This window comes from Pelodiscus sinensis, chromosome 4 (genome assembly GCF_052426305.1).
Source record: "Pelodiscus sinensis isolate ZL-2025 chromosome 4, ASM5242630v1, whole genome shotgun sequence".
Lineage (NCBI taxonomy): Eukaryota > Metazoa > Chordata > Testudines > Trionychidae > Pelodiscus > Pelodiscus sinensis.
This window is the reverse complement of record NC_143055.1, coordinates 2,583,497-2,599,150: the sequence shown is the minus strand read 5'-3', so window position 1 is coordinate 2,599,150 and position 15,654 is coordinate 2,583,497. Positions and strand designations below refer to the sequence as shown.

Genomic DNA, 15,654 nt, shown 5'->3' with positions numbered 1-15,654 from the left:
CCAGACCCCACACTCCCTCCTGCACCCCATCCCAGACCCTGGAGTTCTAAAATCCTGGAGTGGCCCGCCCATCCAAAATGACTGCCCACCCCCGCTCTAGTGAAAGCAGACCCATGAGCAGCAGGACAAACGAACCCTGGAGAAAGTTTTACTCCGAACAGACCAACTATTGTTTTCTTTTTCAAACGTAAGTTTATTATTTTCTTTTATAGTTTTTTTTTTTGTACTTAAAAAACCCACACGAACACTCACATATATAGGCACAGAAATCTTTCTGTTGCTTTCAGAACTGAACCACCGGTCCTGGTCCTGGTACCATGTGTCTGAAAAAACCCAAACCTGCTAGACAACATCTAAGGAGCGAGCACTCCGACTGGGCTTTTCCAAGGGGGCCTCCGACGCTCCTTGGGCCAGCCCAGCGTCAAGGCAAAATTCTGCCTTCGGACACGTGTGCGCAACCCCGCTGCGTTACGCAGGGTGCAGCCGGCGAGGCGGAAGGCAGAATTCGCCCTGACGGGACAGATTCTGCTCTCAGTCGCCAGGGGTGCGAACTTGGAGTTAACTCCACCGAAGCCAACGGAGGCGAGCTGGAGTCTCCCACTGCGGGAAGGTGGAGTTAACTCCGGATTTGCCACTGCGAGCAGGATCAAGCCCCGGCCGTTTGCACGTCCCTCCTAAAAGATGACGGAGAATAAAACTGAATTGCAGCGGCGGCAGCAGAAAGAGAGAAGACACGGTATGGCTTGCGACGAGCGATTGCTCCTGGACCTCAGGAAGGCAACAGCGTCTGGAAACTCTCCTGAGACTCAACACAAACGAAACAGACAAAGCGGGTGGGACGCTCCAGTGTATTTAGCAGCCCTGGCACTGGGGAGCGGGGAAAGCATCAGCTGTTTGGTTTTTAAGTGGCAGCTGCAGAACCTGGGGGCAAGGCCAGAGGTGGCGATGGGATCATTGAAGAGAAGAAAAAATAACCAAGGTCTTAGGCGAAGGAAGAATATTCTGATCTGACAGACGGCCAGTAGGTGCCACTTTGCACAGGAGGCTGGACATGCATCGCTGGCCAGCATGTATGTGTGTACACACACACACACACACACACACACACACACACACACACACACACACACACACACACACACACACACACACACACAGCCAGTAGGTGCCACTTTGCACAGGAGGCTGGACATGCATCGCTGGCCAGCATGTATGTGTGTACACACACACACACACACGCTGGACATGCATCGCTGGCCAGTACACACACACACACACACACACACACACACACACACACACACACGAGTTTTAAGGCTGAAAAGATGACGAGAAACCCCACCCTGATCCATGACAGCCTTGGCTTTGCTCTCAGCTCTTCGCCCGAGCCATGACCCCACCCCACCCGCCTTTCCCACAACCCTTTGCAACGAGTGGCCTATGATTTGGTTGGCTCTTAGGGGAACGGGGGGGGATAAAAGCACAGCGCCCAGACCTCACAAGACAAGCTCCATTGGTAACCACAAAACCAGCGCGCTCAGGACCCTGCAGCCAGCGAACCATTTGCTTTTCGTCAACGTCAAGCTGAAATTTACAAAACGAAAAGGAGGGCGCGGCCTGCGGCAGCTAGTCGAACCCTTGCCACTCGCTCTGCTCCGAGTCGTACTCCAGCTCCGCCCCGATGCAGCGCACTCCTTCCAGCAGCATGGGGGTGCCGTGGTGGCGATCTGCAAGACAGAATGGCCTCCGTTTACACCGCGCACAGGCCGGATGCTCCCTTACAGCCGGACCCACCGGCCTCGGCACAGATCACGGCAATCGGGGGGGGGGGGGTAGGTGTGCAAATCAGCTTCCCGGGGGGGCGGGACAGAGTCTCCCAGGGAGGCTGCTGCCGCGAACGTTCACAAGCATCTTCCTGTCGTTTTAGGGACAAGGGGAAAAGACATCTCCCTTTATTTGTGAATCGACGGGGCCTCCGCGTTGGGCCCCTCGGTGCTGTGCATTTTGCCTAGCAAGAGACAGTCCTGACCCCACGTGCTCACAGTTCCACCCCTGGAGATACCGACGAGCAGGTTAGACATTGGTCAGATGCAGATGGTGCTCGGCCCTGCCTGACCAATAGGGTTTGTTGGCATTAGACTAGCACGGAGGGGGAGGGGGGCAAATACCGGCCCACAGGCTGGAGCTGGTCCGCCAGGGTTAGCCCCTCCGCTAAATTTACCTGCATGGCTGCAGGTACCGGCGATCACAGCTCCCGGCGGCGGCGGATCACCGTTCCCAGCCAATGGGAGCTGTCCTGGTCCGCGACACTTCCCACGGCTCCCATTGGGCGGGAACGGCGATCGCCAGTACCTGGGGCCGTGCCGGTAAATCTAGCAGCCGAAGCCCGCCCGGAGCTAACCTGGGACCCCCCCCCATGTTACTGCCCGCCCCGGACTAGCGCCTGTGGTTCTGGAGGGAGTTTCAAATGGTTTGTGCTACCCCCGTGTAATGAATCCGGCCCCGATTCGGGAAGGCCCACGTGGGCGGGTTATAACCGTACGTAGTTCTGGTCAAGTCCGGGGGCCGACACGCATGCTTAGAGGGAGGCCCCTGCCTGTGTCCCTCCCTGAATCAGGGCCCTACATGGGAGGGAAGTTCTCCAATGAGGACGGGGGAACCTGCTCTTTCCTTCAGCAGCTTCTGCCTCGCAGCTGCACCGTCCTCAAGCTCCTCCCTCCAGGTGAGAAACACCAGGAGCGTCCGAGCTCACGCAGGAAGCGCTGGGAACCCGTCTCCCCAGCCTGCCTGGTGCCGGCCAGCAAGCGGCGCCCGATCATGCCACAGGGTCCGGACACTTTAGGGGCTTCATCTTTTATGCGGGTTCCCCCCATTACCATTTCCAATCAACAAAACCGACCCAAGACCAGGCCCTCTCGTTTCCCTAATTGCCAATTAATATTGAATTGCACACGCTAGGTCAGAACGAAACTACGGTTACGGGGCCTGCCTGGCTTTCTTACAAATGCGCTGCGTGGAATGCAACCTCACCGGAACGAAGGGAGGAGTCGTTTGGACACAGAGGTGAACATAGCGAGCTCTATGGGATACGGGGAGATCTCTGAGCATTGCATCGGATCCGTTCTTCTCAAGTCTGAGACATGCACAGGAATTTAACGGCAGAGAAATTACTGTCGATCCGCAGGCTATTATTTGTTTCGACGACGTGCTGGTCAGGCCTCAGCTGGAGTCTTGTGTCCAGTTCTGGGCGCCGCATTTCAGGAAAGATGTGGAGAAATTGGAAAAAGTCCAGAGAAGAGCAACACAAACAAGGAAAGGTCTAGAGAACATGAGCTACGAGAGAAGGCTGAAAGAACTGGGCTTGTTTAGTTTGGAAAAGAGAAGACTGAGGGGACACGAGAGCAGCTTTCAAGCACTTCAATGGGTGTTACAAGGAAGAGAGAGAAAAATTGTTCTCCTTGGCCTCTGAGGACAGGACAAGAAGCAATGGGCTTAAACTGCAGCAAGGGAGGTTTAAGTTGGACATTAGGAAAATCTTCCTTCCTGTCAAGGTGGTTACACACTGGAATATGTTACCTAGGGAGGAGAAATCTTCATCTCTGGAGAGATTTAAGATCAGGAAGGCAAACACCTGGAAGGAGTGGTCTAACCATTACTTAGCGCTGCCATGAGCCCAGGGGACGGGACTAGATGACTTTCTGATGTTCTATCCAGTCCTATGGGTCTGACTCAAGGAAGCCAATTAAAATGCTAATTACATTTCTAGGAGAGATGTAAAGCGAGGACCAAGGTTCTATTAAAACCCATTCTAACTGACATTTCCAAATTAGTCAACAAAAAAAATCATTGTACAGAATCCCACCGTCCCTCAAACGGCTACGCGCCGGGAGAGAGGCCGGCGTCAAGGTTCACGCGGCTCAGACTTACGTGGGATTTCGTTGAAAGGATCTTATTCACGACCTGGAAAATGGGGCGAGCTGCATGGTGGCAAAACCCAGCCACGAGACGATGTGAGTTAGAGACATAGATTCCAAGGCCAGACGGGCCCGCGGGGCTCCTCCAGGCCGCCCCGTCACACACACCTGCCTCCAAATGAGTCCTAGAGCAGGACTTGTAGAAACACGTCCAGTCTTCACAGGAGAGCTGTAAGTGGGAGAGGACCCAACGCAAGCCCTGGGCCATTACCCCAGGGGTTCGTTACTCTCACCATTAAGCCTTCGTGCCGTTTAGGGTACAGAGCAGAGAAAACGAAGGGTGGAACCTGGCTGGGTGAGGGGGAAACGCAATGGAAGAGCAAATGCAAACTAGGACGTGCCCAGCGCTGGCACTGGAAGGAACAATGTGAACCACTCAGGCACCAAAGCCAGTGCACTCACTCAGCGAAAGGCCCGGGGTGTCCGTGCGGACGGCTGGCTGGCCAGAGCTGTGCAAACAGCGACGACGCAGGGGTTTGGAACGGGTCCCATATGAGGAGAGGTTAAAGCGACTGGGACTTTTCAGTTTAGAAAAGAGGAGACTGAGGGGGGATAGGATAGAGGTCTATAAAATCATGAGTGGTGTGGAGAGGGCTGATAAAGAAAAGTTATTTATTAGTTCCCTAAATAGAAGAACTAGAGGACACCAAATGAAATTAATGGGGAGCGGGTTTAAAACTAATAAAAGAAAGTTCTTCTTCACATAGTGTGTAGTCAACCTGTGGAACTCCTTGCCAGAGGAGGCTGTGAAGGCTAGGACTAGAACAGAGTTTAAAGAGAAGCTAGATAATTTCATGGAGGCTAGGTCCATAAAAGGCTATTAGCCAGGGGATAAAATGGTGTCCCTGGCCTCTGTTTGTCAGAGGCTGGAGAGGGATGGCAGGAGACAAATCGCTTGATCATTGTCTTCGGTCCACCCCCTCCGGGGCACCTGGTGCTGGCCACTGTGGGCAGACAGGACACTGGGCTAGATGGACCTTTGGTCTGACCCAGTACGGCCGTTCTTATGTTAGAACCTCCAAGTGATGGATACCAAGAGCTGGTCAGGCCAAGCAGATGTGCGCACAATCGGACACAACCAGGCAGCAGTAGAGCCAAAATTGCCCTCATGCTGTTCAGTACAGGACGGCGTGAGGGATAAGTTACTGCAGCGCTAAAGGGAAAGGTTCCAGAATGGTTTGCCAAGGTGCGGGAGCTGTCGCCGGTTTCATTTACACGGCGAGGGCCAAAAGCAGCGTTTGCCTTCTGCGCTGCCAAGTTTCAAAGCTGTGTGACGGCAATGTGCGGTGGTCAGCTTTAGGAAGGGCGACCGTACTGTTTGGTTCAGCGTTAGGAACACCCCCCATTCCCGAGGTGTTCGTAACTCTGAGGTTCTACGGCATTGCAATTCACCGGCCGTTTTTAACAGTCCAAACCACGCATTTCGGGCGGAACAAATTATTCCATTGCCATTTCAACCACTGACACGTTTTCAATGTACAGAGACCATGAAAAGTCGTTTCAAACTGAAAACATTGAAGAGACCGGTTGGACCTCCAAAAACTGGGGCTCGCTTGGCCATCAGGACCACAGCTGTTCCTGGACCACGGAGTCCTGGCTGGGGGCACCGGGGGCAAGCGGGCTGGCGCCCCGGTAGTGGCCCCGGGGATGTAGCAGTCCCAGTAGCAGAGGTGGGGCTGGGGACACGACAGCCCCATTAGCAGGGCTGGGGCTGTAGCAGCACAGCAGCCTGGTGGCGGGGGGAGGGGGAGGGGTTAGGGCTGGCAGTGGGGAGGGGAGGTGGGCTGGGGGGGCCGGTAGCGGGGTGGTTGGCTGCGGAAAGGTCTGTGTGGAGTGGAGTGGGCCACGGGCCAGAGAGTTTGAACCAAGAGGGGATGTGACAGAGGGGACAGAATAGAGGCGGGCCCAAGGGGAAGTGACCGTTCAGTGTTACACGAGAGGGGATGTCAATTCTCCTTTGGGGCACAAGCCAAATGCTGTCCGATAGGCCAGGTCTTCTTGGGGGGGAGGGGATCCTTGAGCTCGCTGGGACACCCCTTTTCTGCCACTGGAAACGCAGCCATGGGCCGGAGGAAGAGGGGAAAACTTTCTTCCAGCACTGCCCACCAGGGGGCGCTCCGCACCTCTCTGGGACGCCGGCGGGCGACGAGCCGGCAGAGGAGAGCCGGGCAGTAGCCGCACACGCAGACCAGACACGCGAAGGATGTACGCAGACGTGTGTCTGAACTAACAGGCCCGTATGCCCCCAGCAGCCCGACTGGATCAGCCGGCTAGGCCGTTCACGGAGCACCCGCCCCCAGCCCCCACGGGCTAATTCCGGCCCTGCCCCTCCCGTCACACAGGGCGGATAACACTCAGTCATCTGGGGAGGGGGCAATTCGGGGGCTGGGTTAAATCCGATTTACGTCTTCACATCGTAAGACATTTTTCTTTGAACAGACACAGCTGTTGGAAAGGAAATCTGAACATCTGAGTGTTAAGGGACCCAGCCTATTAGCATCTCTTCCACTATTCAACTCCAAATATCACCGCGTAACCGCGAGCCTCTATCAGAAAGCGAGCGCCGACGGGAGCTTGGCCACATAACGAATCCGGGAACACATCGAACTTCTCAGGCCACACTCTGTGACTATGACACATTCGCTCAGGTACTGCGCTCGGGGCTTGATTTAATAACAATCAGTCTTAGAGGCTGGTCTGTGTTTAATTAAAGTCCAATTACCATCCGAACGCAGCTTGACACAAATCAGAGCCAGTAAGTTAATTCTGGAGTAAGTAAGCATCATGTCATTCGCCGTTTTCCAGCGCCCTCGAAATGGACAAGGAATTCATACCAATCTGAAACTGCTAGGCTGTGTGGTTGCTTCAATAGATGTATACGGGTATAATGCGCCCTTCTAGGTAACAAATATATCTACACACACACGCCAATCTAGCGGAAAGACTCTTCAGCTGTAAATGAAGATGTTTAACGGTTTATCAGCCAATACGGATGTTTCTTTAGGAAATAGCTGACGTACCAACAGAAACGTTGATGAAAATTGATCCTTTAACTCAAGACTTCCATCTGGGTGATTCAAAGCACCTGGATTTAAATCAATTGCCCCTGCATTTAGGATGCACCCAAAAAGTTTGGGGGCCTGGCTTGTCTCCCGGGCCTGAGGGCTGTGGGGCTGCCCCACTTCCCACCCCAACGGGCAGCTCTAGGAGGCAAGGGCCGTTTTTGACTTTCTGGAGGCGAAACGGGTCAGCTGATAGGTGGCCGGGGCTAAGTCAGGCCCATCTCTGTGCTTCTGGGAACGTTCCCTCCTGTCCCGCAATTCTCTGCTCCCCGTGCCAACCTGCTGCCCAACCGTGCCAGGGCTAGCGGGGTGGCTGGTCGTCCCCCCTGCAGCAAGATCTGCCCCGAAGCTGCAGGACTCCGGTTTGCATGTTTTATGCAGATCTTTGCAGTTTTATGGAAACCTGCCTCCCTGTGGATCTGCTCCCATCTGCGGAGCGAGGGCCTGGCTGCTGGGAGATGGCAGCCCCCGGCCCCCTCACCTCGCTGTGGCTCATGAACCCCGGAGCCACTGGCTTGCAGGCGCCTGAGCAAACGAATTTCTGGGGCCCTGCGCGATGTGGCCACAGGCCGGATATGGACTCAGGGGCTGCAAAGGAGGCTCCATATTGGATCCTCTGCAAGGGACCCTCCCCCTGGCTCAGCCCGGATTGCACCGAGCCCCGGCTTCGCGCTACGCTGGCGCTGGACTGGGGCCACGGCCTCCCGCTGCGATGCCACTCGCCCGGCGCCTTGGGCCGGGTCTCAGAGACGCTGCAGCCGATGGGACTCAGAGCAGAGCCTGGCTGGGCTGGTTCGCAGGCTGGGGAAGGACCTTGCAGGGCTCCCTCCACAGCCTTGTCATCTCCTTCAGGAGCCATGCCGAGCAGGCAGCGATTTGCCCCCGGGGTCCCAAACCAGAGCCACCTTGCTGCCACTTCCTGGAGACTCAGGGGGGATAGGACAGAGGTCTATACAATCACGACCGATGTGGAGAAAGTGAATAAGGAAACGTGATTTACTCGTTCTCATAATACAAGAACTAGGGGTCCCCAAATGACATGAATAGGCAGCAGGATTCAAACAAACCAAAGGAAGTTTTTCTTTACTCAGTGCACAGTCAACCTGTGGAACTCCTTGCCACAGGATGTTGTGAAGACCAGCAGTTTAACAGGGTTCCTAAAAGAGCTGGGTAGATTCATGGGGGTTAGGTCCATCAATGGCTATTAGCCAGGATGGGTAGGAATGGGGTCCCTGGCCTCTGTCTGGAAATGGGTGACAGGGGAGGGATCACGTAAAGATTCCCTGTTCTGTTCCCTCCCTCTGGGGCACCCGGCGTTGGCCCCTGTGGACAGACAGGACCCGGGGCTGGATGGACGGTTGGTCTGACCCTGTCTGGCCGCTCTGATGTTCTGATGCTAACGAGCCGCACGTCCCTTTGCCGCAGCATTACAGCCCAGGCAGGCAGCCCTGACGCTCAAGGCGCTGCAAATCCAGGGGAAGAACGCGGCCAAGGGTCCAGACGCCCCCAGCCTTCGCGGGGCTGGAGCCAGACACTCGGCCCCCGGAAAGGCACCGCGGCAGAGAGCAGGTCCGGGCAGAGTGTCCCACCACCAGCAGCCCTGGGGGCCCCTGGACAGGGTCTGCCCCACAGGCTGGGGGGCCGCAGAGGCTCACATGGAGTTTCACAGGAGCAGCAGGCGGGTGGGAGCAGCATGGGGCCGTTAATAGGATGCTTCCAAAGCTGGGTAATGACTCTGAGGGAAAGGAGCGATTGCACTGGATCGGCGCCAACGCCGCCCGGCTGCATGATAACGAGCTTAAGGAGAGAGCAGCGCTAATTACACCAGGGAGACTGAAAGGGGAATCTGGGACAGAGCCAGCAGGTGGCAGCACAGAACCGGGACAGGTAGGAGACCCCATCGGAGGGAGCTGCTAGGGCAGGGAGCCCGCCTCACACTAACTACCCGCCCCCCTCCTCGTGCACGCCCATCCCCCTGGCCTCTGGGCGCCTCACGCAAGCCGGAGAGGAAACGTGTAGCTGTGGTGGGCACGGATGGCTGAACGAGTCCTCGTCTGGCCGCAAAAAGCCAAGCGGGTAAGTACGCGCCCCGCCTTCCAGATGGGGAAACTGAGGCACGGGCTGGTTTCCCACTGCCCAGTGCACCAGCGGCAGAGCCACGGACAAACCCCAAGTCTGACTCCTGGTTCTCTGAAGCCTGGCTCGCGCCATCGCCCCCGCTCACACCAGTCTGGAGTATTTTAGCGCCAGGTTCGGTGCTTGGGATTCCTTGGGCGAGCCCCGGGTGCGGTGCAGGGAGCGACTCCCAGGGCCGACAGGCTGCTGGGATTGTTCCTGAGTTGATGAGGCAACATGGAAGTCACACGTGCACCACGGGGACGGGCCAGAAAAGCAACTGAGAGACAAGGCAGCAGGTCTCCAGGGCCAGACCGCCTGGCCCCGGTTCCCACCCCTTGCCACTCCCTCGGCGCATGACACACACTCCCTGAATGCAGAGTGACCTCCTTTCCCTCTGCTCGAGCCACAGCTGGCTTCCATCACTGCAGTGTCAACACAGCCTGCCACTCCAGAGTCACTCCGGAGTCACACCAGTTCAACCAAGATGCCAACATGCTGGGCGTGATAGCGCCCGGGGGCCTACTTACACCACAGGTACAACCCGCACCTTCACCGAAGTCACTGCTGGCTGACCTCTGTCACTGTGGTGTAAACACAGCCTGCAACTCCGGAGTCACTCCGGATTCACACCAGTTCAACCAAGATGCCACCATGCTGGGCGTGATAGCGCCCGGGGGCCTACTGATACCACAGGTACAACCCGCACCTTCACCGAAGTCACTGCTGGCTGACCTCTGTCACTATGGTGTAAACACAACCTGCAACTCCGGAGTCACTCCGGATTCACACCGGTTCAACCAGATGCCCACAGGCTCGTCGTGATAGTGCCTGGGGGCCTACTTACACCACAGGTACAACCCGCACCTTCACCGAAGTCACTGCTGGCTGACCTCTGTCACTATGGTGTAAACACAACCTGCCACTCCGGAGTCACTCCGGATTCACACCGGTTCAACCAGATGCCCACAGGCTCGTCGTGATAGCGCCCGGGTACCCGCTGACCCCTCAGGGAAATCCTCACCTTCACTGAAGTCACTGCTGGCTGACCTCTGTCACTGTGGTGTAAACCTACCCTGCCACTCCGGAGTCACTCCGGATTCACACCGGTTCAACCAGATGCCCACAGGCTCGTCGTGATAGCGCCCGGGTACCCGCTGACCCCTCAGGGAAATCCTCACCTTCACCGAAGTCACTGCTGGCTGACCTCTGTCACTGTGGTGTAAACCTAGCCTGCCACTCTGGAGTCACTCCGGATTCACACCAGTTCAACCAGATGCCCATGGGCTTGTCGTGATAGCGCCCGGGTGCCTGCTGACCCCTCAGGGAAATCCTCACCTTCCCTGAAGTCGCTGCTGGCTTTGGCCTCACAAGTGCTGCTAGCTCAGCTCTTTGAGAGGCTGGCGGAGGCGATTTGAAGCAGCCCGGTCCATCTCCATCAGTTCCAGCACAACGCGCGGCCAGTCCCACTGCGGCTGCCCCCTCTGCGCCTGTCGGCGAACGGCAGAGACGCGGCCTGTGGAACGCCCCTGCGGGTCTCCTCGCGGCACGGCGCATGGCAGGCCTGCGTCTGCGCTGGAAACCAGCTGTTTCCCCTGAAACCGGCCGCTCAGCTCTCCTCCCTGCAGATCGAAATCGCCCGGGCGCCCCAGCAAGCCTGGCGCTGCCTCCCCGTGTTGCAGATCCAGCCCTTCCAAGCCACGCAGGTCCGCTGTAGGGCTCTGACCCAGAGGCTGCCGCAGTCAACGGACCAGTCCCCAGACGCCCTGGCTCGCCATTCTCGCCCCGTTGGCGGCCGCACCCGGCCGTGATGCCAAGCGTCAGTGGCAGGCCCCAGAGCTGGAGAGCTGCCCTGCCCGCTGCTTCTTCAAGCCTCGTTTTCACAGCGACGGCTTTCAACCGAGTGTTACCGGGGGCGGTGGCGCCGCTGGGGCGGGGGTGAAACCCCATAACCCGCAGTGGGGCTGAAATCTCCCCGGGAATTCAAGAGGCGCTGCCGGGTCAAACACACTCTGGTGCTAACAGCTTGGCCCTGGTAACCTCGGGGAGACGCTTTTAAACGCCAGGCCCCGTGCAGCAAGCCCGTTAGCACGTGCGTCAGCCACATCGGGGCAGTGTGGGGGCGGGGAGCCGTGCCTAAGTCTGGCGCCTTCGTTTATTTCGGCACATGGCTCAGCTTGGGTAGCACAGTCGGGCCGGGCAGTTTCCCCCGCTCCAAGGGCCCATGTGGGGCGGGGGGGGACAGAAAGGCCCCCGTATGACTGGCCAAAAGCATTTCCATCCCGTGCCCGGCTCAGGAGGCCGGTGCGCACAGCAACAGCAACTGCTCGAGAATGCAGGGGAGCCATCAGGAAGGCAAAAACGCAATTGGAATTGCAGCTGGCAAGGGATGTGAAGGGGAACAAGAAAGGTTTCTACAGGCCTGTTAGCAAGAAGGGTGATCTGGGAGGGCGAGGGGCCCTTACTGGACGAGGGAGGTACCCTAGTGACAGATGATGTGGGGTGTGACGCAGTGGGGGTACCTTGCTAGGGCTGTGGGCGACCTCTGCTGTCTGGAGCAAGACCCAGCAGGGAAAGGGGGAGTCATTCTGCAAAGGGGGCTCCAAACTGGTCGGACCAGCCACCCCCCATGGGGAGAAACAAAGGAAGGTGGATGCTGCCCTGGCTGGGGGGCAGGGCTGGAGGAGAGTGAGTTAGTTTCTGTCTGGGAGCATGGAGGAAGCAGCCTCAGCTACAGGCTGGGGGGTTTAGAAGCCGAGACCCCCTTCCCTATATCAAGGGGGGCTGAGGCATCCTAGGCCTGCCCTGTAGCCTGATGACATCTGTGCTGTGCTGTATCCTGGAGAAGCAATAAACCACCTCTATTCTACTGGCTGGGGGAGTCTGTTCGTGCCCTTCCGGGGGTGCAGGAGGCGGGGGACCCCAACGCGCCGTCACATGGGGAAAGCTGAAGTACTCGATGCTTTCTTTGCCTCTGTATTCACGGACAAGGTCGGCTCCCAGACAAACGCACTAAACGCAGTATGGGAAGGAGGGGGGCAGCCCTCGGTGGGGAAAGAACAGGTCAGGAACTATTAAACGTACACAAATCCATGGGCCCGGACTTAATGCACCCGAGGGTGCTGAGGGAGTTGGCAAATGTCATTGAGGAGCCTTTGGCCATTAGCTTTGAAAACTCGTGGAGATCGGGAGAGATCCCAGATGACTGGAAAAAGGCAAATGTAGGGCCCATCTTCAAAAAAGGGAAGAAGGACGAGCCAGGGAACTACGGACCAGTCAGCCTCACCTCAGTCCCTGGAAAAATCATGGAGGGATCCTCGCGGAATCCATATTGAAGCACTTGGACGAGGGGAAAGTGACCAGGAATAGTCACATGGATTCTCCAAGGGCAAGTGGTGCCTGACCAACCTGATTAGCTTCTGTGCTGAGGTGACTGGCTCTGTGGCCGTGGGGAAGTCGGTGGATGTGATAGACCTCGACTTTAGCAAGGCTTTTCATATAGTCTCCTGCACGGGGGCCCCAGCCGATCTCTGGCTCTGCTGAGGACCCCTGGCCAGGCCGCGGTCGCTCGCGGGGCCCCGCGATACCTACCCATGACCCGGGCTTGGACGACCACTTTGACGCAGGCCCCGTCGTGGGTCTCGCTGGACAGCTGCATCTCCTCTCTCAGGACCCCCTCCTTGTGCGCGGTGTACTCGCACTTCACGCTGTAGCCTGCAAGCAGAGGGAACCAAAGCCAAGAGTCAGTAGCCAAGCCCCCGGGAGGCAGCGTCGCGCAGGGGTTAGAGCCGAGACCTGGTTACTCCGGACTTTGCCGTTGGTCCCGGTAGGGCCCCCTCTGGATGTCCCCCTCCATGCGTACCTTGCCCGCCATGCAACAGGGCGTTGTGGCCCTCACGCTATGGTGCCTTTCCTCATGTGGGGGCCGCCGGGCCTGGGGCAGGCAAGCGGGAACTGGGAGGCAGTGCTGCCCAGTGGGTAGAGCATGGCCTGGGAGCTCAGCAGACCTGGGCTCTACCACTGGATCGCTGAAGGGACTTTCCCAAGTCACCCGGTGCCTCAGTTTCCCCAGCTATGAAACGGGGCTGGAGATGCCAGGTCTCTAGTACAGCGCTTGGCGAGCCAGGGGCGCTCTCTAGGCAGCAGCACGGGGAAGGAGCTGGGGGTGCAGAGGCTACAGGTCCCCCTGCCTGCTCTCAGACTGCCCCCAGCCGAGCTCAGCGCCACCCGCCCCAGAGCGCAGGAGCTCTGCAGCGACACCGGGCTGCGGGGAGGGAGAAGCTCTGCAGGGTGCCCTGCAGCCGGGCCCAGGAAGCCTCCCTCTAGTGCCTGGGCAGGCGCAGCCCATCCCCCCCAGCGCCTCCCATGAGCGGGGTGCTACAAACAGACCCACCTCCTTCTGCCTTTCCCAAACCTGCCTGGTCCACCTCCCTGCCCCCAGGAGCCTGGGGTCACCCATGTCCACACCCCGTGGACCCACAGCCCCCCGAATCACCAGACAGTGGCACGGGGCAGCCTCTCTCTGCCTCCCGTCTGCTGCCGCCTCCTGCTGGCCCCGTGGCAAAGCTCTGGGCATAGGGGAGAGGGGCAGGGTGGGGCAGGCCTAGCATGGGGGCTGTACCCAACTACAGAGCCCCCCAACCTCCATCTCCTTGTATTTCCTGATGCCAAGAGCCATTGATGGACCTAACCTCTATGAATATATCTTGGTCTCTTTTTAGCCCTGTTCAAGTCCTGGTCTTCACAGCATCCTGTGGCAAGGAGTTCCACAGGTTGGCTGTGCGCTGAGTGAAGAAAAACTTCCATTGGTTTGTCTGAAACCTGCTGCCTCTTCGCTTCGTGGTGACCCGAGTTCTGAAGTTCTGGGACCAGGCAGTGAGACACACACCGACGTAAGGCAGCTTCCGGACCAGGCCGAAGATATGGAATGTGAGGTGCTGGTTCTGCAAACTTTTCAGCACAGCCCCGCACACGACCGACACGCCGAAAGCCACCATTGCTCAGCGCGGTCCCCAAGCCCGACACCTCCTACCTGGGGAGGCGAGCTACGGCCCCGCTCTATTCACACAGGCAATTGCTACCTTTCAGAGCACTCTGAAAACTGAGCGGGGGCGGAGGAGGGGGGTTGTCAGCCCAGCGGGTGCTCCTTTCTCGTAGTCTGGAGAAAAATACAAGCCAGGAGCAAAACCCACTAACCCTTTTCATCCGAAGAAAGGCATTAGTCAAATCCCCGCTCACGAGAAACAAAGGAAAGCTGGAAGCCGAAAACGTGATCCTCTACAGGCAGTAATCTTTGCGAGGGACTCCGAGAACACTGACATTTCGGGAGGGGAAACCTACAATAAAAGCACATTCCCCGGGACTTTGGAACAGAGCTCCAAAGCTCTGGCACTTCGGCTCATTGTCCTAGTGGGTTCAACTTTTCTATGCAACCATTTCAGCCTCGCGAAGCATCTAAATGGTTGCTGGGGGCAGGGGAAGAGAAGGCGAGGAGATACCCAGCAGGCATGGGAACAGCCGCCATCGCCCCGGTGACGCGTTCGGGCGAGTGATTCGTCGCTCTGCCTGCATCTGGCAGTGCGTCCGAGCCCCCGGCACACCCAGCTTAGGGGAAAACGCGCCTTTGGCTCCAGATGAAGGAGGGTTAGAGCAACAGGCGGCTTTTCGTCAACGCGCTTTGCAAAAGGTTTTCCAGAGGCCCCCTATGTTGTGCGAGGTGTCAGATAAACACAGGGCAAGTCCCTGCCCCAGAGAGCTTGCAGTGACAGGCACAGTGGGGCTGCCCCGAGCCGTGCACCGGGGAGGCCGGGAGTCCCCAGCTTTGGGCAGTGCATCCGGTGGGGCTGCCCCAAGCCGTGGACCTGCCATCCCCCGGTGAGCCAGCAAGAAAGCAGGGAGGTTTCGGTTGGATCCCTGGCCCTACTTGGCCCTCACCAAGCTGGAGAGGTTTCTGAAAAACCCCTCAGACTCCACGGCCACTAATCTCCGTCCGGGGAGATGTTCCAACCAGCCCTCCGGCAGCGCTCCCTGTGCGCCGGGCGCTTGTGCGGCCGCTCAGGAGAGATTCAAATGCCACCCCACTCATTAGCAGAGCACCTCAGACAGGTTTTCCTTTCTATTGGTGGTGCACATACACACTTGTCTTGGTGCACATAGAAAGTTTTATTCCGCACATGGATGAGAAAAGATTAGAGGGAACACGGCTCTCTGGCAACCCAGGCACCCAGCACTTCCAGACCTTCCCGCCCAAGCCCTGCATGAGGTGGGAGACCCCAGCCCACAACAGAGCTCCCCCAGGCCAGAACACAGAGCCCAGCAACAGGCCAGCTGTGGCCCACTCCACCCCAGCTCCCTGGAGGGGCCAGTGCCGGGTTGGAGTTCCCACTGCTCCACGGGACTGGCCCCCCCCCCCCCCGAGAGCGCGACCGCCCACCCCAGCCCCGTCCTACTGGACAAGGGGGCCATTCTCCTCCAAGGGCGGGCATGGGGATGCAGGAAACAGC

General features: G+C 58.0%; 1 protein-coding gene across 3 annotated transcripts in view; it reads right to left on the bottom strand.

The window, feature by feature from the left end:
* Positions 1 to 1,073: 1,073 nt before the first annotated feature.
* Positions 1,074 to 15,654, bottom strand: part of ADISSP (adipose secreted signaling protein) — a 102,571-nt gene continuing 87,990 nt past the window's right edge. For all 3 annotated transcript variants that reach the window (XM_075931082.2, XM_089777717.1, XM_075931090.2), the window contains exons 5-6: positions 12,743 to 12,865; positions 1,074 to 1,727 (exon numbers count right to left, since the gene is read on the bottom strand). In XM_075931082.2, the coding sequence (XP_075787197.2) occupies positions 1,627 to 1,727; positions 12,743 to 12,865 (224 nt within the window). In that variant the 3' untranslated portion in view covers positions 1,074 to 1,626. The remainder of the gene's footprint in view (positions 1,728 to 12,742; positions 12,866 to 15,654) is intronic.